This window comes from Oryx dammah, unplaced genomic scaffold, assembly GCF_014754425.2.
Source record: "Oryx dammah isolate SB20612 unplaced genomic scaffold, SCBI_Odam_1.1 HiC_scaffold_3, whole genome shotgun sequence".
NCBI lineage: Eukaryota > Metazoa > Chordata > Mammalia > Artiodactyla > Bovidae > Oryx > Oryx dammah.
Window position 1 is genome coordinate 5,954,896 of NW_024070187.1, and position 25,307 is coordinate 5,980,202.

Here is a 25,307-nt window from a genome sequence, read left to right on the forward strand (position 1 = left end):
GACAGGATAAAGATTTATTATCTCTTTAAATAAAAAGCAAGAATAATTTGATTTTGCTCATTTAAGAGCAAGGAAAAAATGATGGGATGTTGGCTGTGTTTGGCACTCAGGACACCTCCGTGAAAGTCCTTGTTCTGCATGGCATCCATCAGCTTTTACCTTTCATCCTTCTTCACTTTTGCTTCTGAGCTTGGCTGTACAAACTTTGACTTTCATTTGATAATATAAATTCAATTAATTTTACCATTTGAGAGACTACTAGTAACTAAATACTAAAGGAGAGAGAACATTGAAGGAACACATGTTTTTATTACGGAGTATTGAAAAAAAGGGTAAACTTCTGCCACTGTAGTATGTTTTTATTAGAAGAGGGCTTGATTAATTTAGATTCATTTAGGGATGGTTCATTTATTGGACTGTTTTCTTAAAATCCCAGCATACCGTCTTTAGTAACAGCTGTAATATGTTGAACCATTAATTTGGTTCACCATAATTTCGGTTCAACCAAAAAATAATAATTTTTTTTCCTATTCTCAGTTGTCCGTGTATACAGTCATATTAAAAGAAAAAATGAGATCGCAGGTTGAACTCAGACCCATCAGATTCTAAAGTTTGTTTTTGCCACGTGAGCTTAATGTTGGATGTGTAGAACCTGTTGCCTGCTCTTCTGTCATAAAAAAAGCTATATGAAAGCTATTTGAGAATTTTATTACAATGTTTTACTTCAGAATTCTATGTATTCTAATTGTGTATTTGGTTTCCTTCAATATTACTTTGTCTATCAATACATTTTCTCATTGTGTTCTGTAAGAATGTCCTAATAAATATAAGCTCATCAGTGACTGACATTCAACTTACTTTTAAATAAGATTTAATATTATACAGTTATTTTACTTATATATTTTCAAAAACACTATGCTATTTGAGAAGGTTCATCACAAGTACTCTTGATAAATTTACTATTTACAAAAATTTGACACAGGCATTGCTAATTTCAGTATAAAAGTAGTTGAAAATTTTATAAATCTACTGTATACATTACTCCTGAGGAAAAACTTACAGGTATTTGGTTTAAGTTATTTTGGAAAGATATTGTCTAAGTAGAGCAGATAATTTTTCTGATTTAATATTTCAAAATCTAATAATATTTCAAATAGCATGTACTGGTTTGAATAAACATTTACTTATTTTTTGGACTTCCCTCATAGCTCAGTTGGTAAAGCTCAGTTGCAACGTTGGAGACCCCAGTTTGATCCCTGGATTGGAAAGATCCCCTGGAGAAGGAAAAGGCTACCTACTCCAGGATTCTGGCCTGGAGAATTCCATGGACTATATGTATATTCCATGGGGTCTCAAAGAGTCGGACACAACTGAGCAACTTTCACTTTCACTTTACTTATTTTTTAAGATAATAAACAAATATACAGTATTAGAGGATTGCATTTAAAGCCCTGTAAGAGAGCAGAAAATAACAAAAGCAATCTCCACAAGGTCAGTCACATGAGACATCTGTGAATTTGGTATTAGAGCTGGATTTAATTCCTGATCAGTTAGTGTTGGCTTCTAGCTGTTCACAACCTCAAGTTCTTAGTTGGTAAAATGAGGATTATAATAACTGTCATAATTATTACTAAATTAAAGAAGATAAATACATATAATAGTATTTCATAAATTACACAGTTCTATACAAATAGGATTTCAATATAATTACAAACAAACTTAATTTTTAGTATAATAAGCAATTGCCAACAAAAGCTTGGGCCATCTGAAAGAACATAAGACTCCTGTAAATGTGTTACTAAACTCTTCTAGGTCTAATCTTTACATTTGTCCTGAACTTATCTACAAAGTAGGTATATAATGTGAAAAGCTGTATCATTCAGACCCCATTTACTAAAGACTCCAAGTGACTTGAGTCATATATTTATGTGCATAGCAGTTTTATTATTCAGTTTGTAAGGGGATTAATTACCTGGTGCAATGTTTTCTGGATTTGGGGGACTTCGTGGATCCGGGGTGTTAGGAGGAGTAAATGGTGCTTGCTGTGAACCACTTTCCAAGTTGATTCCATCCAGTTTCTCATTCTGCATGGCAATATTGTGCTGTATTTGATCAAAAGTAAACTCAACTGAAAACTCAAAAATGTACACTAATAGGACATATCATATGTGCAAGACTCCATTTGTATACTTGGAATTTAAATATAATGCCAATTCATTGTTACATACTGTCTTAATAATTTATATGGTACCGAGTTGAGTAATTGAATGAGAAATTTTACTGATATAGATCTAAACTCTGTTTTATGATGACAATCTACTTAATAATAATTAATTAAGCCTTACTGTGTGCCAGGCACTGTGTCCAGGGCTTTATATCAATTATCTAATTTACTATTCACAACATATCCATAAGATAAATCTATTTAGTTTTTAAGTCTTTACTGATTTCATATGATATACTTGCCAAATACACAACTTAGTCATTGTTACATTATTAGTTTGCTTATAGTTGGGATTTAATTATATTCTTTAATATGACTTGTTTTAAAGTTAAATCTGAAATATGGACATCAGTCATGTATAACAAAAAATATTTTCATTTTAAGCTGTATAAACTTGTAGAAGGAAGAATTGGGGCTTCTAAAAAATATTTAAAAGAGCATTTGTCTAAAGTTTTAGGTGAATTTGCTTTACTGTTATAATTTAGGATTTATTTTATGGCAATATAGCATTTTAAAAACAGTCAATTGATTTTTAACAGAGAAGAACAGACATTGTAATAGGTTATATCCTCAGATGTATAGGTAGGATTTACCTCTATAATAAAATATTGTTTTAATTATACATGAGAGATACATATGTTTTAAAAGAAGCCGATCTATTTAAGTGCATAAGGTCAAATCATCTTTTAACTTTATAAAGAAAAATTTACTGAAGGCCATAGCAAATCAACATCAATTTTGAGTTTTTCCTGTGTGAAATAAGCCAAACATATTTTAAAATATTTATTTCTGTATTTATTTATAAAATGATAAAGTAAAGTATACTTTTGCAATTTAATAATTATTTAACTTTATAGAAATGTGAATATTTCATACTAAAATCCAAATGCTTACAATAATTAAAGATCATAAATTAAGGCCTCACCTGACAAAATTATGAAAAAAATAAAGTTTATCCCATTTTCAGCCTTCACCCACCCACAGCCACTCTCCTTACATTCTCCTTACATTCTCTCTTTTACATTCACCTTATTCTAGGCAGCACCCTGGTAAAGTTGCTGTGGAAATGAGCAGGGCAGTGTTGATAGTTGTAAGCTGACTTGTGGGGACATGAAAGAAGGCATGCAAGGTAACATTAACTAGGTGAGTATGGGTCTTGATTACTGGCCATAACAGTTTGCATTTTATTCAATAGGCAAAAAAGAAACAATTTCTAAAGATGAATAGTGCTGTACTCAAATACATCAGTTTTTAGTGTTTTGAATTTAGTTATTATCTTAAGCATTCAATTTAATTGACTTGGTTAATAACTTTTTTCACTTCTGAACCTTCACCACTTCTTAGAAAACAAAAAAAGTCTTGCTAAGTTTAATTATAAATAAAAGCCAGCTGAGATACATATAGAAAGTTTAATTGTACCATGCATTAAAATTACTTTTTCTAAGTTACTGTCCATGAGATGAGTTTCACCTAAACTTATAAATCATTCTACCTACATTAATTTAAAAATTGTGATACTAATCTCCTTTATAGACAGGAAAATCAACTTTTTCTAGCTAGTCATTAATTATCAGGAGACACTCAGTACCTCTGTTTGTCATTGTTAAGTATACAAGCAAAGCCTTATAATAGTTGGGTAGTGACTTATTTTAGTTATGATAGCCTTAAATGATTTTTATAATGTTATTTTTTTAAACAAAATATATATATTTTTTGAACCTCATTGTATTTAGTTACATCTTATTTCAGAATTACTTTTTACAGTATATTTCCCCTCTTCCAATATTATATAAGATTTCTAAAGATTTTTTTAAAGTCTTTATTGAATTTGTTACAATATTGCTTCTGTTGTTTATGTTCTGGTTTTTTGGTCGTGAAGCATGTGGGATCTGAGCTCACTGACCAGAGATCTAACCCATGCCCCTTGCATTGGAAGGAGAAGTCTGAACCCCTGGGCCACCAGGGAAGTGCCTCCAAGGAATTTAAAAGTGCTTAGTTACTGCAAACATATGTAGTTTTAACTGTAAACTGTGGATTTTTTTTTTTCTTAGTTCCTTGACCAGGGGTTGAGTCTCCTGCATTGGAAGGCAGATTCTTTTTTTTTTTTTGACTGCTCTTCATTGCTTTTGCATGGGCTTTCTCCAGTGGTGGCAAGTGGTGGGGCAGGTCTGGAGAGGGGGGCGGCTACTGTCTGTTGCCCTGTGTGGCCTTCTCAGTGCAGTGGCTTGTCTTGTTGCAGAGCACAAGCTCTAGGCATGTGGGCTTCAGTAGTTCAGCACACAGGTTTAGTAGTTGCTGCTCACAAGCCTAGTTGCTCCACAGGATGTGGAATCTTCCCAGACCAAGGACTGAACCCATGTCTCCTGCCTTGGCAGGCAGATTCTTATCCACTGTGCCACCAGGGAAGTCTATGGATTGTTTTGAATAATCTCCTTTAGTGGTAACTTATAGAAATAATTTTAATTATGATGCATCATTCTTTTATTTTCTCTTGTATGCTTATTTTCTTCATTCCTTTTTGTATGTGTATGTGTAAGAAGTTATCAGTTCATGAACTAGGACTTTGAAATTGGCATGTGTAGCAAGCAATGTATCTTCATTTTATCTTAAAAATGCGTATTTTCTGTTGTTATTTGTATCATAAGAAGGTTTGTGTGGCTTGAATTTACTAGTTTCTCAGCAAGAGAATAAGCTGTGCTTATTTTTTAATATTATACTTAATATTTAAATAGATGGCATTGATTACCAAAGAGTTGGTTTATATTTTCATCTAATGATGTCCTGAAATTATAAGAAATGCATAAATGTAAGTTAAATAATTATTTTGACAATATCTAAAGCTCAAGGGAAGCAGTAAAATATTATTTCAGAAAATGTAGTCAATAACATTAATTTGATATAAATCATATAAAGATGATTCAAGAACTAGATTCTAAGTAAATCATTGTTTTCTATTTATCAATGTTATTTTGTCCCTCCATCACTAGACAAGGGCTGTATTAATTTATCTTTGAAATCCAAGCATAGTTTCTAGAACATAGTAGGCAATCAATAAATTTTTGCTGTAAATATAAATAAATGAATGGAAATGGACCCAAACCTAATATCATCTTCTAAATTTCTGTCATATTATCAATGCTTGCTCAAAGTTGCAGTCTAAAGCCTTGATAAACGCAAATGTGTCATCAAATTTCATCAGACTTCAGAGTATATTGTGTAACTCAGTGACAGGTGACTTCATTCCATATAATATTATTGTGTATTATTTTATGCTACTTATTAGTATTTAATTGTTTCAGTATATTCACTATATGTTCAAATATTTCAGTACAGGTGTTTGGGACTATTTAGTTCTCAATCTTCTAGGAATGCTGGAAAAATATTAAGACATATTCTTATATATTTTACCTATGACCAGAATGTTTGACCATAGGTATATATAAGATTATTGTCAATAATTTGAAATACTAGTGATAAGAGAATATGTTGTATTCTAATGGACATTTTATATCTTATACCTTCTTTCAGAATTGTAATTAAAGCATTATACTTAGAGATATAAATGTTAGTTATGAAAACTGGATTTATTCAGATGTCTAGACTTGTAGATGACTTTTCAAAGAATTTCCATTAAGACACTATATTTCATATTATTCTTCAAAGCTACCTCTCTATTGTCATTATCCATCAGATGAGCCAGAGGTTATTTTAGGTTCATACTGTATTTGCTGCAGACATTTTCTGATAAGAGGATACTGAGCTTAATTACAGTATACCATAGCATTACATTTATCCATGACTTCAAGTGAAAATCTTCCTTCATTAAGTGTAAATACTATGGTTGAGTAAAATTTGATGTCTAACTGAATTCATAATTATTACTAGATTCAATTATGGATGTTGAAGGATGCTCATTAATGTGAAAAAAAACTGTTTAAGATGTTCTCTAACCATTTATTGTTAAGCAGATCATAACAAGGGAAATAGAAATTTCAAGAATGAGTAAAATTTTAGGGTTTGAGTGCAAATGTTAGTTCTGTAGTGTGTTTTAGTAATTATGATAAAAGATCAGTGAAACTGGTCTGTTTGCTATAAAGAATTCAGCTGTTCATTCAAAGCAGCTTACTAGTGATGGTGGCTGGAAAGCTTTCAGGTTTAAATTCATAAGTAAGCTTTTCACAGCTATAGAAAGAAACCCTTAGTTAAAAAAAAAAATATTGTAGTCTCCACCATCTCCTATAGTGCAGTATTCCTTTTTGATTCTTCTTACTGGTATTTTATTTTAAAAATATTTTCCTGAAGCTAATCATTATGAACTTCTTCCTCTAAAATTTTTCTGAATAACAATTTAAAAGAATATGGTATTCATGCAATATGTAGAATATAATTTAATGAGTTTGTTTGTTTTAAATTTTGGTCGATGGGAACTTTTGTCCAAAGAGTTTTATCCACATCGATTTTCTTGTCAGTGAGTACCAGACTTCTCTATACAACGTGGAATGGATACTTTGAAAGGAGATCAGCTGTGTCTAGTTCCCAGGCATCTTTCAATGCCAGAATGTTTTCAGCGAATAAAATGCTTCTACTTGCTTTATGGAGCACTGTGTGCTTTGGAATTGTTTCCATCCCAAACATTTAACCAGTGGTGATAAGATAAGGAAACTTTTAGTTCCACCAGTCTCCACTCCCTCTCCCTCCTCTTAGCAGAACAGACCAGTTCTTCAGTGCCAAATCTACAAACATGCAGTGTCTCTACTGAAACAAAAAGATACTCATATCAGGCATAATATTCCTTTATCCACCTAAGTTATTCATTTTCATGAAAAAAAGTGTAACAGAATCAATGAAAAGAAAATTTGTAAAATACTTGTTTGGGAATTTAATAATACATATAAATTTAGAAATGCTGCCCATTTATTTAGATAACCATATTATCAAGTTATACCTACGTTTATTTGTGCTTTAGTTTCATACTGGAAATTTTCAAATGTATATTTGTCAGATCTTCTTTGTCGCATCTTAAATAGTCTGGCACCACGGTTACTGAGATGGGATAATTCTTCCAACATGATGTCTCTTGGGATGCTGACTTTTTTGCCCAGGTGCATGACATCTACATCTGTAAAACAATATTCATGTGCATGAAAAACCCTAAGGTAAGCATTTTTAAATGCTCTGCTAAATTTCATAATTTACCATCTGCTATATGCTAAATAGGCTTCCCTGGTGGATCAGTAGTAAAGAATCTGCCTGCCAATGCAGGCAGAGAAGGCAATGGCAACCCACTCCAGTACCCTTGCCTGGAAAATCCCATGGATGGAGGAGCCTGGTAAGCTGCAGTCCATGGGGTCGCTAAGAGTCAGACATGACTGAGCGACTTCACTTTCACTTTTCACTTTCATGCATTGGAGCAGGAAATGGCAACCCACTCCAGTGTTCTTGCCTGGAGAATCCCAGGGACGGCGGACCCTGGTGGGCTGCCGTCTATGGGGTCCCACAGAGTTGGATACGACTGAAGCGACTTAGCAGCAGCAGCAGCAGCAGCAGCAGCCAGTGCAGGAGACGCTGGTTCCATCCCTGTGTAGGAAAGATCCCCTGGAGATGGAAATGGCAACCCACTCCAGTATTTCTGCCTGAGAAATTCCATGGACAGAGGAGCCTGACAGGCTACAGTCCATGGGGTCACAAAAGAGCCAACACAACTTGTTAACTAAACAACAACAATATGCTAGTATAGTAACTAAAATAGAGTCTCTTTACTCAGACTGCCTTGGGTTAAATCCTGGGTCTACTACTTTCTAATTGTATGATCATAGGTATGTTGCTTATTTTTTTGTAAACCTCAATTTTCTTATCTCTAAAGTGGGACTAATAATAATATTACTGCATAGGTTTTATGTAAGGATTAAATAAAATGTTTCTTATCAAACAGTATCATACCTGGCACATAAAAGAGTAAAGTTTAATGACACTATTAATTTATTCTTTCCTTATTTAGTGACTTATCAAACAGTACCACTCATAGTTCTGTTCATAAACTCTGTTTGACTCCCAGCATTTTTATGTATCAGTCTGAACTGTCTCCATTACAAGAATGCTTATGCTTTGACTCATGCCACCCATTTCCCTGTCAGAATACTATTAATTCTGTATCTTGCATCAGGGAGCCTAACATAAAGTAGGTAGGTGATAAGTATTGAATAATCGTTCTCAATCCAGTTTATGTGCCATTTCTGTCAATTCCTTCTCTAAAATTTCTATTCATAATTATTTATGCCTTTTCTGTATTCTCATAGCACTGAATCAATATTACTTGATACCATTTTACTTATTCTGTGATTTGCATTTTCTTGATGTTTTTGTCTTTGTGTCCTCCATGCCTTAAATAGAGGAGATGTTCAGTAAACAACTATTATTTTCTGTTTCTAATACTGAAGGACTTTTCTGAAATCTCAAAGAAATAAAACTCCTCCACTTACTCCTTTAATCAGAAATGCTTTTTTTTGTTAACACACAGAGTTCCTATGCCACTGTGGACTGCTGTTAAATGCAGAGAAGAAAAATTGAACCATTTGTAAAATAAATATTCTGGAAGATTGGGACAACATTTTCTGATGTTACAAATTAACCCTAATAATTAGGCTTTTTGAGGTCTTTAGGGATAAAATAATAAAATTGCTTATAAATTTTCTCCCCATTTTGCTTTGAAGAAATCACTTTGCTTATATATCTTGATGTTACTGGAAGAGGCACTCTGCTAATTATAAAAATTGTAGTATCAAGACTTCTGTTTCTGTGAAGATAGACTAGATCTACTTTTCCCTGTACATTTACTAAGTAAAACTAAAAATCCTGGACATTAGTATAAAATAAACATAAGACTAAAAGTTGGAGGGAAGAAGGCAGCTAGGGACCTCCGGACCAAGGAACAACATGGTACTAATTCTTTGGGTTTCTTTTGGCCCCGTATATCCCAGACTTGGAGCTGAAAATGCTTTTAACTGAGAAACATGCAGCAAGTGCAGCCAAAAACCTACAGTAAGATTGTTCTCACTAGCCAAGACCAGGAAAGGAGCAACCTACAAAGACAAGAAACTTTTAGACAATAGCTACTCTACTTTAGCCAAATGCCACAGAAAAAAACTAGCCTCATCCATACCAACAAATTTCAAGTGTAGAGCCCAGGATTTTACCCTTGCAAAGTTATAACGAGATGCCCCAGTGCACCCTTGTATAAGGGTGGTATCTGAGAGGCCAAGGAGGAAGCTGGGACTTTGTCCCTGTTAGCCAGTAACAACCCTCAACCCCTGCAGAGTCAGTAGAGACTAGGTGGAGATTCTGAACTCCCACCACCTAATAGTAACTAAGTGACCCTCCTCAAGTTTCATTGTGGGCCAACTGAAACTTTTGACTTCTTATTTCTACCTGGCAGTGGTGAATGAGGTGCCACTCTCCTTCCGCTGCTGAAGCAATGTCAGACAAGTATAAATAAAATTGAAGGCTTAAATAAGAGCAAGATTCTTAGAATATAATATGAAAATGTGCAGGCTCAAATAAAAAACTCATTTGTCATACCAAGAAACAAGAAGATCTCAAACTAAATGGCAAAAAAGATAGATGCCAGCATGAGAAGACTGAGATATTAAAATTATATAACAAAGATTTTTAAGTGGCCATGATAAAAATGCTTCAAGGAGCAATTACAAAGTTTCTGGAAACAAATGGAAAATTTTAGAAAACTTTAGCAAAGGAAAAAAAATCATGACTGAAATAAAAGTTATAAAGACCCTAATGGAAACTTCAGAACTGAAAAAATAACCCAAATAAAAAGTTCAGTGGATGGATTCAGTAGCAGAATGGAGGGGATCAAGGAAAGAATCAGTGAACTGGGAGAGTAATGGAAATTACCCAATAAGAACAACAGAGAAAAAAAATAGGAAAAAAAGTAAAGAAAGCCTTACGGATCAGTGTGACTAGAACAAAAGATACAGCATTTGTATCACTGAAGTCCCAGAGGGAAAGGAGATATTTGGGGTTGGAAAAGTACACAAAGAAATAATGGCTGAAAACATCCCAAATTTGGCAAGAGATATAAACCTCCAGATTCAGGAAGCAAAAATTATTCTATAAAAGATAAATCTATAGAACTCTACAAGACATATCATAAACTTCTGAAAACTAAAGACAAAGGGAAAATCTTGAAAGCAGCCAGAGAAAAATGACAACTTACCTATAGGGAGAAAAAAATGAGAATGACAGTAGATTTCTCATCACAAACCATGAAGACCAGAAGGAAGTGGCACAAAAATGCTGAAAGAAAAGAAATGTAAACCCAGAATCTGATACCAAGTGAAAATATTCTTTAGAAATAAAGGGGAATTTGAGACATCTTCAGATGAAGGACTTCCCTGGTGGCTCAGACAGTAAAGCGTCTGTCTACAATGCGGGAGACCTGGGTTCGAGCCCTGGGTTGGGAAGATCCCCTGGAGAAGGAAATGGCAATCCACTCCAGTACTGTTGCCTGGAAAATCCCATGGACAGAGGAGCCTGGTACGCTGCAGTCTATGGGGTTGCAAAGAGTTGGACATGACTGAGAGTGACTTCACTTCAGATGAAGGAAAAGTAGGAGATTATTTTTCCTGGAGACCTACCCTAAAAGAATTGATTCATGCTATTATCACAAAACATCCAAGACTGGTGACTTATAAACAGCAAAAATGTATTTCTTATAGATCTGGATGCTGGAAGTGTGAGATATGGGTACCAGCATAGCTGGTCATTCTTCTGAGTTGCACTTCTCACTTTGTTTTCATGTAGTGGAAGAGGCATGGTAGCTCTCTTGGGCTTCTTTTATAAAGATGTTAATATCATTCATGAAGACCCCACTCTCATGGCCTAATCACCTCCCAAAGGCCTCATCTCCCAACACCATCAGGGGCACTAGCATTTCAATATATGAATTCTAGGGGGACACAAATATTCAGACCATAGCAAATAACTAAATGAAGTTCTTTAAACAAAATGGAAACAAAATAAGGAAACTTAGAACGTCAAGAATGAGAAAAGATTACAGTAAGCAAAAATGTGGATAAATACAATAAGTTTTCCTTTCCCTCTGGAGTTTTCTAAATTATGTTTGACTCTAGAAGCAAAAATTATACACCTCTCAGATATAATTATAAATGTATGTAGAAAATAGGTAACAGTTAAACAGTAACAGTTATAAACAGGAAGAGGTAAATAGACATAAAGGTAGGTAGGTTTTCTGCACTTAAACTGATAAAATGACAACATCAGTAGACTTTGATAAATTAAACATATATAATGTAATAGAACAACTACTAAAAACTATAAATATATACTTGAAAAACTAGAGGTAAATAAAAATTGAATTCTGAAAAATAGGCAAGAAACCCCATAGGAAACTAAGAAAAAGAAAACAGAAGTGAAAAACAGACAACAAACAGAAAGCAAAAAATAAAATGGTAGACTTAAGGTCTACTATGTCAATAATTTTACATTAAATATAAATGCTAAAAATATACTAATTAGAGGATAGAGACTAGTAATTAGATTTAAAAACATGACCCAAATATAAATTGTCTAGAAGAAACCCACTTCAAAAATAAGTACCTTGAGCAATATAGGCAAGTTGAAAATAACAGGATAGAAAAAGATATCAAACAAACATTAATCAATGGGAAGTAGAAGTGGTTATATTAATATCAGATAAAGTGGACTTCAGAACAAAGGAAATAACCAGAGACAGAGAATGTTATATAATGATTAAAGTGTCAGTCTACTAAGAAGACCTAAAACTACTAAATGTGTATTCATCAGAAAACAGAGCTGCAAATGGAGCAAAAATTAATAGAACTAAAAGGAGAAATAGATAAATCCACAATTGTAGTTGGAGACTTCAATATCCCTTTCTCAACAAATGATAGGGCAACAGAGAGAAAATGAGCAAGGATATAAAAGAAGTCAATGACACTATCAACCAGTAGGATGTAAATGTTTGTAAAATACTCTACTGAACAGCAAAAGTTACACATTCTTTCCAGGTGCACATAGAGTACACACCAAGATAGACCATTTCCTGTACCATATAATAAGCTCTGACAAATTCAAAAGAGTGAAAATTATACACAGTATGATCTTTGATCACAGTGGAATCACACTAGAAATCAGTAACAGAACGATTATAAGAAAATCTCCAAATATTTGGAAACAACAAGAAAAAAATACTTCTAAGCAATCCGTGGGTCAAACAAGTCTCAGAGGAAATAAAAAATTCATTGAACTAAGTGAAATAGAAAATAGAATTCATCAGCAATACTGGGCATTTATTCTAGTGAAATGAAAGTTTTATATTCACACAAAAAGCGATACACAAATGTTCACAGCTTTATTCTTAATATAAGAAAAGAGTCAAGTGTACTTTAATGAGTAATGGTTAAAAGGGGCTTCCCAAGTAAAGAATTCTACAATGCAAGAGACGTGGATACAATCTCTGGGTTGGAAAGAGTCCCTGGAAAAGCAAATGGCAACCCACTCCAGTATTCTTGCCTGGGAAATCCCATGGACAGAGGAACCTGGTGGGCTACAGTCCATAGGATCTCAAGAAAGTTGGACACAACTTAGCTACTAAACAACAACAAATGGTTAAAAACGCTATGATCCATCCATGGCATGGTACTCAGCAATAAAAGCAAACAAACTATTGAAACATACAGCTGGATCTACCTCCAGGGAATTACACTGAGTGAGAAAAACTATCCTCAAAGGTTACACACTGTATGATTCCATTTTACAGCATCTTAAAATGAAAAAAAAAAAAAATATATATATATATATGAGATAGATTACTGATTGATAGGAGTCTCTTGACTGCATGAATGTCAATATTCTCATTGTGATATTGTCAGTATTCTCGTTGTGATATTGTACCATGGTTTTAAAGATGTTGATATTGGGGGAAACTGGGAAAACATACTGGGTTTGCTCTGTATTCTTAAATGCATCTGTACTCAGTCACTCAGCTCAGTTGTGTCCAACTCTTTGCCACCCCATGGACTATAGCCTGTCAGGCTCCTGTCCATGGAATTCTCCAGGCAAGAATACTGGATTGGGTAGCCATTCCCTTCTCCAGCGAAACTTCCTAACTCAGGGATCAAACTCTTGTCTCCTGCATTAGCAGGCGGATTCTTTACCACTGAGCCACCTGGGAAGCCTATTCATTCTTATAGCTGCATGTAAACTTTTATCTCAAAATCAAAAGTTTAATTAAGAGCTATCAAACCATGAAAAGACATGAAGGATCCTTAAATGTATATTGTAAGTGAAAGAAGGCAGTATGTAATGGCTTACTGTGTGACTCCAACTTCTGAAAAAGATACAACTGTAAGAAAGGAGAAGAATCAGTGGTTGTCAAGCGCCTGTGGGGAGGGAGTGCACATGAAGATGTTGAGCACAGAGGACTTTTAGGGCAGGGAGACTGTTCTGCATGATATTATAATGGCAGGTACATGACAGTGTGCATTCACTTGAAACCCACTGAACAATATAAGCCAGTGTGAACCCTGACATAAACTATGGACTTCAATTAATAATACTATATCAATATTGATTTATCAATCACAGCAAGTATAATACACTACGATGTCAATAATAGGAGAGACTATATATTGGAAGAAGAAGGGTATATAGGAACACTACTTAACTTTGTGTTCAATTTTTCTGTAAACTGCTCCAAAAAATTAAGTCTATTCTAATTAACATGTTCAATTTAAAATTTTTTCATAGCACTTCCTAATGAATGCAGAATGGCATTGTCTGTTAAGATGGAAAAAAAAAATAATAATTCTGTGCTTTACAGTCCCCAGGATGACAGAAGTAGCTTATGGAAGAGGAATGAAGGCCAACAGCAGAGTGAGTGAGACTATTTTATAATTTCCTGGGGCTTGTTTGCTAGCTCTCTGAGTTCTACAAGGAATACTCACTTCTTTTTATTTGCAAGTGTTTGGAGTTTCTGTTACTGTGTGCTTGCAACATGGAAGGAGGAACGGGGTTATTTTTTGGTATGTCTATATCCCTCAGTATTCTAGAAAGTGTGACAGCAGTGAACTATTTCAGCTTTTTTATTCCAGAATCAAAATAAGTTCCCTTTAGATCACAAATGATAGAAAAGCCACAATACTGCTTATAGTAATTTGGTACAATATTAGGGCTTCCCTGATAGCTCGGTTGATTCTCCACCTGCAATGCAGGAGGCCCCAGTTCAATTCCTAGGTCCAGAAGATCCCCTGGAGAAGGGATAGGCTACCCCCTGCAGTATTCTTGGGCTTGCCCTGTGGCTCAGCTGGTAAAGAATCTGCCTGCATTGCGGAAGACCTGGGTTCAATCCCGGGTTGGGAAGAACTCCTGGAGAAGAGAAAGGCTACCCACTCCAGTATTCTGACCTAGTGAATTCCATGGGCTATAGTCCATGGGGGCAAAGAGTTAGGACATGACTGAGCTACTTTGACTTCACGTCACAATACTAGGGGGTGGAGGGGAAATCTCCTTTAAATGCTTCTTGAAAGAATTCAATTAGCAATGCAAGACAGAGAAGATAAAAAGAATTACAGAAAATTGAAATCTATAGGAATACACATTCTGTTTAACAATTATATATTACAAGTAATGTTTTTAAAGAAATTTAGATTTTTCCTGAAAAACCTTTCAACTGGGACATTTTCAAGAACTAAAAAAATGCCCCATACCAGGCAACCACTAGAAAATGCAAAGATGACAGTCTTTATAGTAAAGTGTGTCCCCTATATGTGAAAGAGTTCCATTGAAAGAGTGCATTCGTCAAGTCCAATGAAGTTACCCTAGGTACCCAACTAACACAATCAGCCATGTAGCACCATACTGTAATAATTTCACACAAATAATACATAACACACTCACCAGAAAACATTTATAATCTTACAGTATCTTGAAAAGTACAGTAGTACAGTACAAGAGCTGGCATACAGGCATCTTTGAAAGCTTGCAACCTGACAGTTCATATGTAGGGGACTTAACTGTAATGGAATCTTTCTCCTTACAATTAATGCTATAAAGGTTTTCCATAAGGAAACCAAAACAAGGATGCAGCTTTTCTCTTTCTCCTCTTTACCAGTTTGAGTCATTATAAACAGTTAAATGAAAATAAAGAGTCTAGAAAAAGGAAATAGCGTATTATTATTTTCTAAAAGTTCTAAATTTCAAGCTATGGCATAAGTTTAATTTGAGGACTCCAAGACAAGGATTTGAGAAAACTTTTCTCTCATTTTCCTCTTCCTAATGACTGCCAATATTAGCTGATTACACGAATGTTTCTGAAATAACCACATGACCTAAGTGAATCCTATCCCGCTAGCCCCTTAGATTTACAATAGTCCTCTGAGGTATATTTGACAGGAACCTTTGTGATTGATACAGGAACAGGTGTGTAATGACTTAGGCCAGTGAGAGAAAATACCAGGACTTTTCTTTGTGTACACTGTGCCAAAGATACTTTCTTTTCCTGCTACATATAAGCATGGATGCATATTGTCCCGTAAACTGTTGATATGTACTTGATAAAATGATAGAGTCAGACATGAGGTGAAGCTTACCCCAAGGAAATCAGAGCAGAGGCAGAGAAAGAAACTGGTCCTTAATAACATTCTTGAGGTGCCAGATGAAGATTTATTGAATCACCTCTGAACTTTGCAGTTATATTAGGCAGTAAATTCCCTTTATTTTTCAATCTAGTTGGTTTATGATTTTCTGCTATTTTCAACTTAAAAAGCATGCTAACTGCTATGGTAATTCTCTTCAGATCTTCATCTCACTGATATAGGTCCAAAAAGTTTATTAAGATTGGAATCACAAGAAAGAGTAAAGAAGGATAGCCAAGAAACCCATCAGTGGGAGTCTCGAAGAAGAAAGGGAAGAAAGAGCAGAGGTATAAACTATACCTCTGGCCAGACTTGTTTGGACTCATAAAAAACATTCACTCCTTTTTAGCAAAACACAATAATTATCACTCAAGCTGCTGCAAGGAATAGATGTATAGCAAGAGCCATGAGGAACTTACCTACCCTCAATAATCAGCTGGTGCAATCCATTATTACAGTAAATTTATACCACAATAGAGAAATAAGAGACAAAAAGGAAAGAGGAGAAGGCACACATAATTGACCAACTCTCAACTCTCTTTTCTTATTCTTCATACTTACTTTTGTTAAGCCTAAATTATCTCTCTTACTCTATAAGTAACAGACAAGGAGTTCATTGGCTTTGAGTGACCATCTAAAGGTACTGTGGATCTCTGGGATGAGATAACTTCATGAGAAGTCTACTGGTATCTGAAGCAGGCTTGTCCTGGCTCACAAAGAGTCAATAAATTTTCAGAAATTCTGTGAGCTAGTAGTTAAAGTCAATGAACATAGCCACTATTAAAATTAAATTATATAAACTTAATGATTAGATAAATTGTATTAAAAAGAAAGCAATAGATACTCAGAAATATCACTTTATAAATACTTCTTTTTGCTATTATCAATGCTCTTGATGTTTTCTTATATCTATTATATCTGTATGGTGGAAATACTTCAGTATTTAGTATTACTACACACCTCTTCCCAACTCTGCATTCAGTTTCTCCTTGATGGTAGCTCAAACTTGTTCATAGCAAGAGAATTTTGCAAACTCTACAAACAGGCATTCCCCACCTAAAAAACCAGTTAAATATTCACTAACATACTAATAGACATAGGAACATTTAAAGTCAACATGTTTTGCATAAACAACAATAAAAGACATAAACCAAATTTTCCAAGGTTTTTTTTCCCTTCCTTTCCAGTAGTTGAGTTTATGATGTCACTGGAGCTCGAGTTCCAGACCATCTATGAGTTGGGAAATCTAATGTATGAACACTCATTTATTTAAATTTTCAGAGTGAAGAATTCTCTCAACTGAGCAGACAGAATCCAAGTTCAGCTGTTCCCTGCTCTTTATTGCAAACCTCTGTGCAGGGTCTTAACAGTGTGTTTTATCTGGATGCCTGATAAATGATATAACTTATTCAGGGTTCGTATCCTTGCCCTGATGGATTAGAAGGTTGTCTTTGTAGCATTAGATCATCTATTGAAAATAATATTGCTAGACATACTTTCCTGTTGATGTCATTCATAGCAATCCAGAATTTTCCATTTATTCTTTAAAGATCTTATAGGACTTAATCCATTATAGCTTGCTGCTATTTTAAGGAGATCAGTGGTTATTTTGGATTAAATATCCAATTATAAAAAATATTAAAATATACCTTTAGGGTATTGACCATAAGAAAATTAATTTCCACAAAAAACTCCACATTTTCCAATCTACTAGAGATATTAAATAATTGTAACTAATATTCTTTATCAGATGCATTTTTTCTAGTTAGATTAAGATTTTAAATCTTACATTAAAAAGTTCAAAATTTTGATTTTTGAGTGTGCTTTCCTTCCACTTTAGCCACATTACTATGAGTACTGGAAACCAATTGAAAAAATGCATTTTGGTGGGAGAGGTATCAGTGGTCTTTGAAAATGTGATCTATTTCTTTTTCGAACCTTTCCTCAATATGTAGTCTTATGAGCAGACCCTGGATCTAAATTCTTACAAAAGGAAACATTCTTTTTTTCACATTTATTTCATAGGTTAACATTCTGAAACTTAGTCAGCAAGGATTTATGGATGCACAGATAGTTCTGTGTTTTTATTTTGAAAATTTTATCCTGCCAGTGTTGTATATTTAGTTAGATCAGTGAGTCCAATTCACAGTTTATAAAGATATTCAAATAATTGTAGTAAGACAAAAATCTTTTAAAACTGTTTCCCTACGAAATTTACTAGCAGCTGCAATTCTGGTAGAATGGGCAAAGCCACAGATGGGGAGATAATTGAATCTGATTTACTTGAGAGTGGTCCTATCAATTTAGTTAAAAGCCTGCTTAAATCCAAGAGATCTCTGTATTTACACAGGACTCTTCGGCCTGCTTACAGTTAACCTATGTGCAATGAATAATAATCCATAAATATACATCATTGCATACTGAAATATGCATATATACATGCTATATAAAAAAGTTAATAGTCCAGACTGATTTTGATTTTGAATAGTGCTTTAAAAGTCTACATTTGGTTAAAAGTTTACTACTAATTTCTAATAGTTTTCTCTACATGAAAAAAGTTGATTTTGAAAATCATCTGGAATTCCATATTTTCCTACTTTGTATCTCTTTGCCTTGATTTGAGTTCTAAACTATAAAGTTTTCAAAACCTTACTGTTAAAAGTATTGCCACTTATAAACTGTGTAAATCTAAAACATTTAAAAAATGAGATTACCAATGTATTAAAGTATGCAAATTGAATTACACTAACCAGTAATTCAACCAGAACTGTTTATAGGATGTACATCTAGAGTATGTTAGAGTGAAAAAGACAATAAAAAAATTAGGATGATGAAATTATGGCTAGAATTAAACATTATCATTTCAACTTTGGTATAAACTGGAATTTAGCCTGGTTCTCTGCTGCTACTTTTCTGGAAGGCCTTATTAGAGGTTTAGAAATCTATGGCAGATTTAGAAATATCCACGATTTTATAACATATTACTGCACACTGATTTTCAAAATAATGCATGATTTTTCTCAGGGTTATGGGAATGCTAATGTGAAATTTTAAACCAAAGAAAACTCTCAAACTTGTGCATTGAAGCATTAGGGTAAGTTCTTTTTCTCCCCCAGACTTTTCACATTTGATCTGTGGTATTCAAGGCCTTCCTTGTTTCCTCCTTTTTATACCAGTAACTTGATGAATTATAGTTTGAGATATGCTTGTATAGGAAAAGTAACAGGGTTCCTCACCTTAGTCTTTCATCTGAAAGTTAAGACATCATGATTGTGTCCCTGCAATTTGTGTCAGTATTATCATTGCCTTTGCTATTGGTGGGGAAACTCAAACACACATAGCTCAATACATTAGAGTCATGAAATGTTAAAAGTAGATGTCTCAACAAACCCAACCTCTTCAGTTTCAGGTGAGGAATTAGATGTCTGATCTGGAACCCAGGGCTCCTGGTACCATATCAACAACAGCACTCCATTTAGAACCTGGCTTCCTATTTTCAGACCACAGACTAACCTCTTTTCCTGAAATCACAAAAAAATATCTGCTCAGTCTTCTTCTGTGTACTGTTACTGTTCACCAGCTGTTCACCAGTCATGAGGGAAAAAACAAACAAACAAAAAACATACCAAAAAAGCCCTCACAAAACCAGGTGAGAAAACTGTAGGGTCACTGAAACAGTAGTCTTTCTATTTCTGAAAGCTCTACTTGTTAAGTGTATTTGTGCTTAAAATCAAGGGCCAGCATACTCCCAGCTCTTACATAATTTTAAGTCCTTTTCCCCACCATTTCTGACAGATGCCAGTTGTTCTAATGTGTCTCTCCTTCTTCCATTCTCATTCCCCCTTCTCTTTCTCTATCGACTTATTGCTTCCTATTCATTTATCCCACCCCCTACCCTTCCTGGGTCTCAAATGAGTTCCTGAGAGAGAAACATGATCACCACTGGAGAATGGGTACAGCTTCAGGAGAAATAGCACAGGATCGGTGGGCATTACCCACCGTTATATGCAGTCTTTTCTTGTCTCCATAACTAATTCATGTACCAATAATGGCAAAATATTTCTGTGTTTTTGTCTTTTAGAATAGCACTTGTTAGATGGTAACAGCATGGCTCTGATATTTCTGTTTAATACTTACAGGTTTAATACTGATAGGTATCACAGCTGTAGCACAAAACAATTACTACCATCAGCTCTAACACTTCTATACTGATGATGGTGACCGTGATGATGACCATCTGGATGTGATGATGAGGATGGTCTGCCTTAGTATTAAGGGATACTTTCTATTAATTACTTTTGCGAGTGTAGTATATTTGCTTCTGGTACATGATTTGACACCAAATCATGATGGCTCCATAATGAGTGAACAGTTTGGGGTTTGTTAGAGGCGGGGTCATCTTCATTTTTACTCAGGCAATCCAGTTCAATGTATTCTAGTCTGTATGGATAGGATTTTTCAGTGATTCTTTGAGGTTATTTCTCCTTAAGATTAAGTGAGTGCTGTGATGAAAAACTCTTCTTTTGATTCTTGTATTTTTCTATTGGCGGATCTCAAGGCTCACTAACTAAAGTCTCTCTCACCACAACAAGAACCGGACTGAACTTCTAGTTCAGGTTTAGAAAGCAACCCATTTAGCCATCTCATTGTCACATTTCATTCTCCTCCTGGCTATATGTTTCTGAAAAGTAATATAAAAAATAAATGAATTATAATACTGCAAAAAAAAATCTTGATGCACAAGGGGAAGAGGGAATGGAAGAAGAATGTAGACTGGGAGAAGAACTTCTCTGATCATTTTTATAAAGGACAATTCAGTCTAAATTTTACTTATTTAGTCTTAGAATTAAGATCAAGACTGTGGTATGCTTCATCATACATTATCCAGGTTTTTACTGGTGTGAAGTGTTTGAAAATTTGGAGGATTGTTCCTAAAAATGTTTTCTGTGCAGTCCATGTCTCATTTCTGCCTCCTTAGGAAAAATGATGCCCATCTAATTCCACATCTCTAAACAATATGATATATACAAATAGTAAAGTTCCATGTAATATGTCAGAGGAAATAAAAGAGGGAGATTATTTAAATTACTTCCTAAAGTACTACAGCTATTTTAGCTGAGATGAGTTAAGAAAGTCTGTGATTATCCGTGTGTTATCTGTAGTACTTGACCTCCAAACTAAGGCAGAGCATGTGACTCTACTTAAGGGACTGGAAATCTACCCATGATTTGGGAGGGAGGCTTTAGCAGACTTTACATGGCCAAGACCTGTTGGTGATGAGATAGTAGTTTTGAGAATTTTTTTATCCCTTGAGATATAATTGTATTTTTTCTTTATATTTCATTTTAAAAGTTATGTTACAAAAAAAGAAAAAGATACTCTTTATAGGTCTATATCAGTAATAGAGTAGAATTCAAAACATGGTTTAAACTGGAAATAAATTCAAATGATGGACTGATTTATGGTTATGACATAATTAGAAAATGATAAATTATCCCAAGCCTAGTTTGAAAGTAAGTAAGTTTAGTCATGAACTCAAATGATTATCTGATTTTTGCCTTACTGATCAGGGAAGCTGTTAAAACAATTTCAAGTAAACAACATGAAGCAGGAGATACAAAGAAGCATAAAAAAATGAAAAGAAGCATGAATTTTGGAAACTTACATTGGTACAAATTTAGTTCTGGGGTCTGATTCAGAATTATCTTCACTTTATTCCAAGCTAACTCAAAATGATAGTAAAACACAGAACTAAGTTGAATCCAGTATTTTATGTTGGATGATTTTATATTACAGAAAATGAAAACAAACTTAATAACAGAATCCTTAAATATGACTACATTATGGGGGAAGCATCTAACACAATCTCTGATTGGTTCTATTCAGCTCACATTATGGAAGGTGAAGTATGAAAATGCTACACTTTGTACACCTGAAACTAACACAGCATTGTAAATCAACTGTATGCCAATACAAGTTTAAAAGAGAGAAAGAAGAGAATGCTACCCTTATGCCTGCTCTCAGCTGCCTTCACCAGATCTCATTTCTTTAGGTTTCAGTATTGTTCAGGTAAAAGGTCATATTCCTTGACAATAGAAGGGAAGTAAGGAGATGCCCTGAAAACTCCACAGATACATTCTGGAATGGCTCAAATCAGCCCTTAAAGGAATCTAGATATTCTACTTTTTGCTTTTAAAATTGACACTATCCTTTGCTCAGTTTCTTTTATTCTTTTAGTCAAAGTTGAATTTCCATTACAACAATCAAAATGCAATATATAAAGTATTAGTTTCTAGAATTTTTACTAGAACTTAAAGAAAAGAGTGACGTATCATCTTGCATCTTACATTAAAATTGTTTTGAGTTGTATGTTTTGAGACTATAGGAAATCTGTATTTTCCTAGAAATTATAAATAGTAGATTTCCACACAAAATGTCTTGGTAAATCAGTTACTAAATATGAAGACTATTTCAGTGTTAAAAAATTCACAATACGAATTCTAATTTAACAACATTTTTTTTCCTAAAGGGATAGTAGAACAGATTTTGAATAATTTATATAATTTATGGTAAAAGAAATCAATATAGATCTTGTGGGATGGACAACGAACACAAGATTTCATGAGACCTGTCTGAAAAAAAAACAGAAAAAGAAAAAAATAAATGATCTGAGAGTGGTGATATTAACTTATAATGTGAAGTGTGAAAGGCAAGCCAAGCAGAATGTACATCAGCTGTCAGATTGCTTCATTCCTTTAGAACAGTTGTTCATCTGAAAATAGCTTTCAAATGAGAAAGGATGACTACAAAAGGATTAGTTACCATAGGCTTTTCCACACCCCCTAGAGCTCCAGGTCTGTTATGACAGAATAGCAAGAATTTAAAGAAAGTAAACTATAGAATATTAAATAACATCAGGAAGGGTCTACATTAGTGCTGAGCTGTGTTAATGCTATGAAGGATTATCATTGATACCATTTCCATGGATTTCCTTCATGATGGCTGATGCTTGCTGTTTCCTCTGCTTCACCATGGTATTATGTGATAGCATGATTTTTTTTTGTTCCCTGTTAAAAATAAAGAAACATTATTGAGGCAATGTGAAGAACTCATTTGCAATATTTTACAATCATCCTTTTGAAGGAGAACATCTTTGTTCTTTATTATTGCTTTCCTTTGAAAGGCTTTAATACCATTCCTTGTTTGGTGACAGAGTATGCTATTCATTGACAGGCAATGTCACAGTGAACAGAGGCTGATTTTCAGTTTCAGGCCATCTTATCTATATACTAGTACAATCATTATTGGGCAATGAGAAGCAATGAAAGAGCTGGCTTCCTTTCCCCATCCTTTCTCACTTTCACAGTTTATTTTAACCTGTCATTGCTTCCTTACTGGTCTTCAGTTCCAGCAAACTGTAAGAATGAAGACAGGACACCAGATTAAATAAGAACTCTTTGGTGGTAGCATTTTAATATTGACATTAACCACTATCCTTTAAAGCAAAGAAAGCCCACTAATGAGTCACAGCTCTGAACTTCCTTGGACAATTGACTAATACAACAGTTTAGGAAACAATATACTCACCTTGCTTTTCAGGAAGGAGGAATCCCAATTTGTGGAGGAAAGACTGGAGATGGACTATGGATGGCACTTGGGCCCGATGGTTTTTATCCTTGAGCCTGGGACGGCATGGTCCCTAGTTCTGACTCAAACTGGAGAGTGAGCCTTTCTGAAGAGACTGGCATCCAGCTGACATCAACTGACTATATATAGCACCAAATACTTCAGCTACTCATATCTTCCTGGCGAAAGGGAGGAACCAAGAAAGATTAGGTTCTCTCCATTGTGTTTCTATCTTGTGAGATGGTTGAATGAACATACAGAAGGTTTCTATGGAGCACCTTCTGTTTGAAGAGCTAGTAGCCCAAAGAGATTTTTTTAAACTTTTGAAGATATAAGTCTTACATTTCATCTTAATCAAGGTGGCAAAAGATACGTACTTGAATTAGAACAGAATGATGGATTATTAACAAAGTGGAAGCACTGACAATAGTGTCTGAGGAGTTTCAAGAAGAAAGAAAGCAATATAGGGCAGAGCTATCCCTTAAATAATGCCATCCCTTAAGCAAGAGTGAGAACCTATGCTAACTTCAGAAAAATGGGTGATACTTGGGTGAAGTGGAGAAGCTTTTTGTAATGGGCATTAAAAGTTAAGCCTTGAATCTGAGTAAAAGTTTAGACTCGTAGCTAAGTCATGAGTCTTCCTGAAGAGACCCTGTAGAGAACAGTGCCTGCAAAATTGCCTGATCTCTTCAAGGTCTGGAGTCAAGTATTTCTGTTTGAGAATCAGGATAAGAAGTTGAGAATGTAGGCCATCTTGGCCACCTTGCTGATCTTTGAACACAGAAGCATGTTCCTCCTATATCCTTTTTCTTTTGCTATGTCCCACTTCCTGGAATACTCTCTCCTGCTACCACTTGGCTTACTCACACATTCAGAACTCCTCCCAACTATTGATTCCTCAAAGTCCTTCCTCAGTCACCCTTTAATCACCCTCAGTCTAAAATACTACGCAGAGCCACACTCTTGTCCCTTACTCTGCTTTATCTTTAAAATATTTTTGTATTAGTTTAGATGAAAATTCTAATGCATGTGACAGAGAACCCTAAAAACAGAAATTTCAAAAAGATGGAAATTTTTGTTTTTCTGACACATGAACTTTTCCCAGAGATAAATAATCTAGAGTTGATGTGATTGACATAATTGTCAGGGGCTCAGTCACCTCTAACTTCTTGCTCCCTTGTCCCCGAAATGAAGACCCTTGGGCCTAAATTACTGCTTCAGCTCTAGTCAGCATGCTCTTATTTCAGCCAACGGGAAAAATAAAAAGGAATGATATCTTTCAAACATAGCCTGATATGGCTCAGATCTCTTTTGTTTACATCCCTTTGGCAGGACTTAGTCACATAACCATACACAGCTCAAGAGAGGTTGAGAAATGTAAATTTTATGCTGGGTGGCCATGGACCCAGTTAAATTCAGAGTTTAACTTACTGACAAAGACAATAATGATTATTGGGTGACAACTCTCAGTTTTTGCCACAAGGACATATCCACATTATTTTATCTCTTTATCAATCCATCTACCTAGCATCCTTCTATCAATCTGTCTCTATCTGGTATCTCTTTTCCTATTAAAATATGAACTTCCTAAGGACTTAGGTTTTAAATCTTCAACAGCAAGAATTGTGTCTAATATATTGGTGGACATTCAATATTCATTTAATGAATGAATAAATGAGTGGTTTGGATATTATTTGTAGAATGCATTTAAGGTTTGGCATGAGTTTGGAATTCTTTCCCTGTTATGTCAAACACTTGGGGAAATA

General features: G+C 34.5%; 1 protein-coding gene and 1 long non-coding RNA gene across 4 annotated transcripts in view; one reads left to right on the forward strand and one right to left on the reverse strand.

The window, feature by feature from the left end:
* The window catches only part of MYOZ2 (myozenin 2), a 37,329-nt gene extending 13,657 nt beyond the window's left edge, over positions 1–23,672 (reverse strand). The window contains exons 1-5 of one of the 2 annotated variants that reach the window (XM_040237386.1): positions 23,503–23,651; positions 22,891–22,982; positions 10,455–10,534; positions 7,174–7,343; positions 1,973–2,102 (exon numbers count right to left, since the gene is read on the reverse strand). In XM_040237386.1, coding sequence (XP_040093320.1) covers positions 1,973–2,102; positions 7,174–7,332 — 289 coding nt within the window. In that variant the 5' untranslated portion in view covers positions 7,333–7,343; positions 10,455–10,534; positions 22,891–22,982; positions 23,503–23,651. Of the gene's footprint in view, positions 1–1,972; positions 2,103–7,173; positions 7,344–10,454; positions 10,535–22,890; positions 22,983–23,502 lie in introns of both variants that reach the window. The other variant, XM_040237385.1, reaches the window with a different exon arrangement.
* LOC120861681 overlaps positions 1–25,307 on the forward strand; it is a 68,037-nt gene that overhangs the window by 38,302 nt on the left and 4,428 nt on the right. The window contains exon 3 of one of the 2 annotated variants that reach the window (XR_005720577.1): positions 3,263–3,367. This is a non-coding gene — a long non-coding RNA (uncharacterized LOC120861681). Of the gene's footprint in view, positions 1–3,262; positions 4,096–25,307 lie in introns of those variants that run through there. The other variant, XR_005720576.1, reaches the window with a different exon arrangement.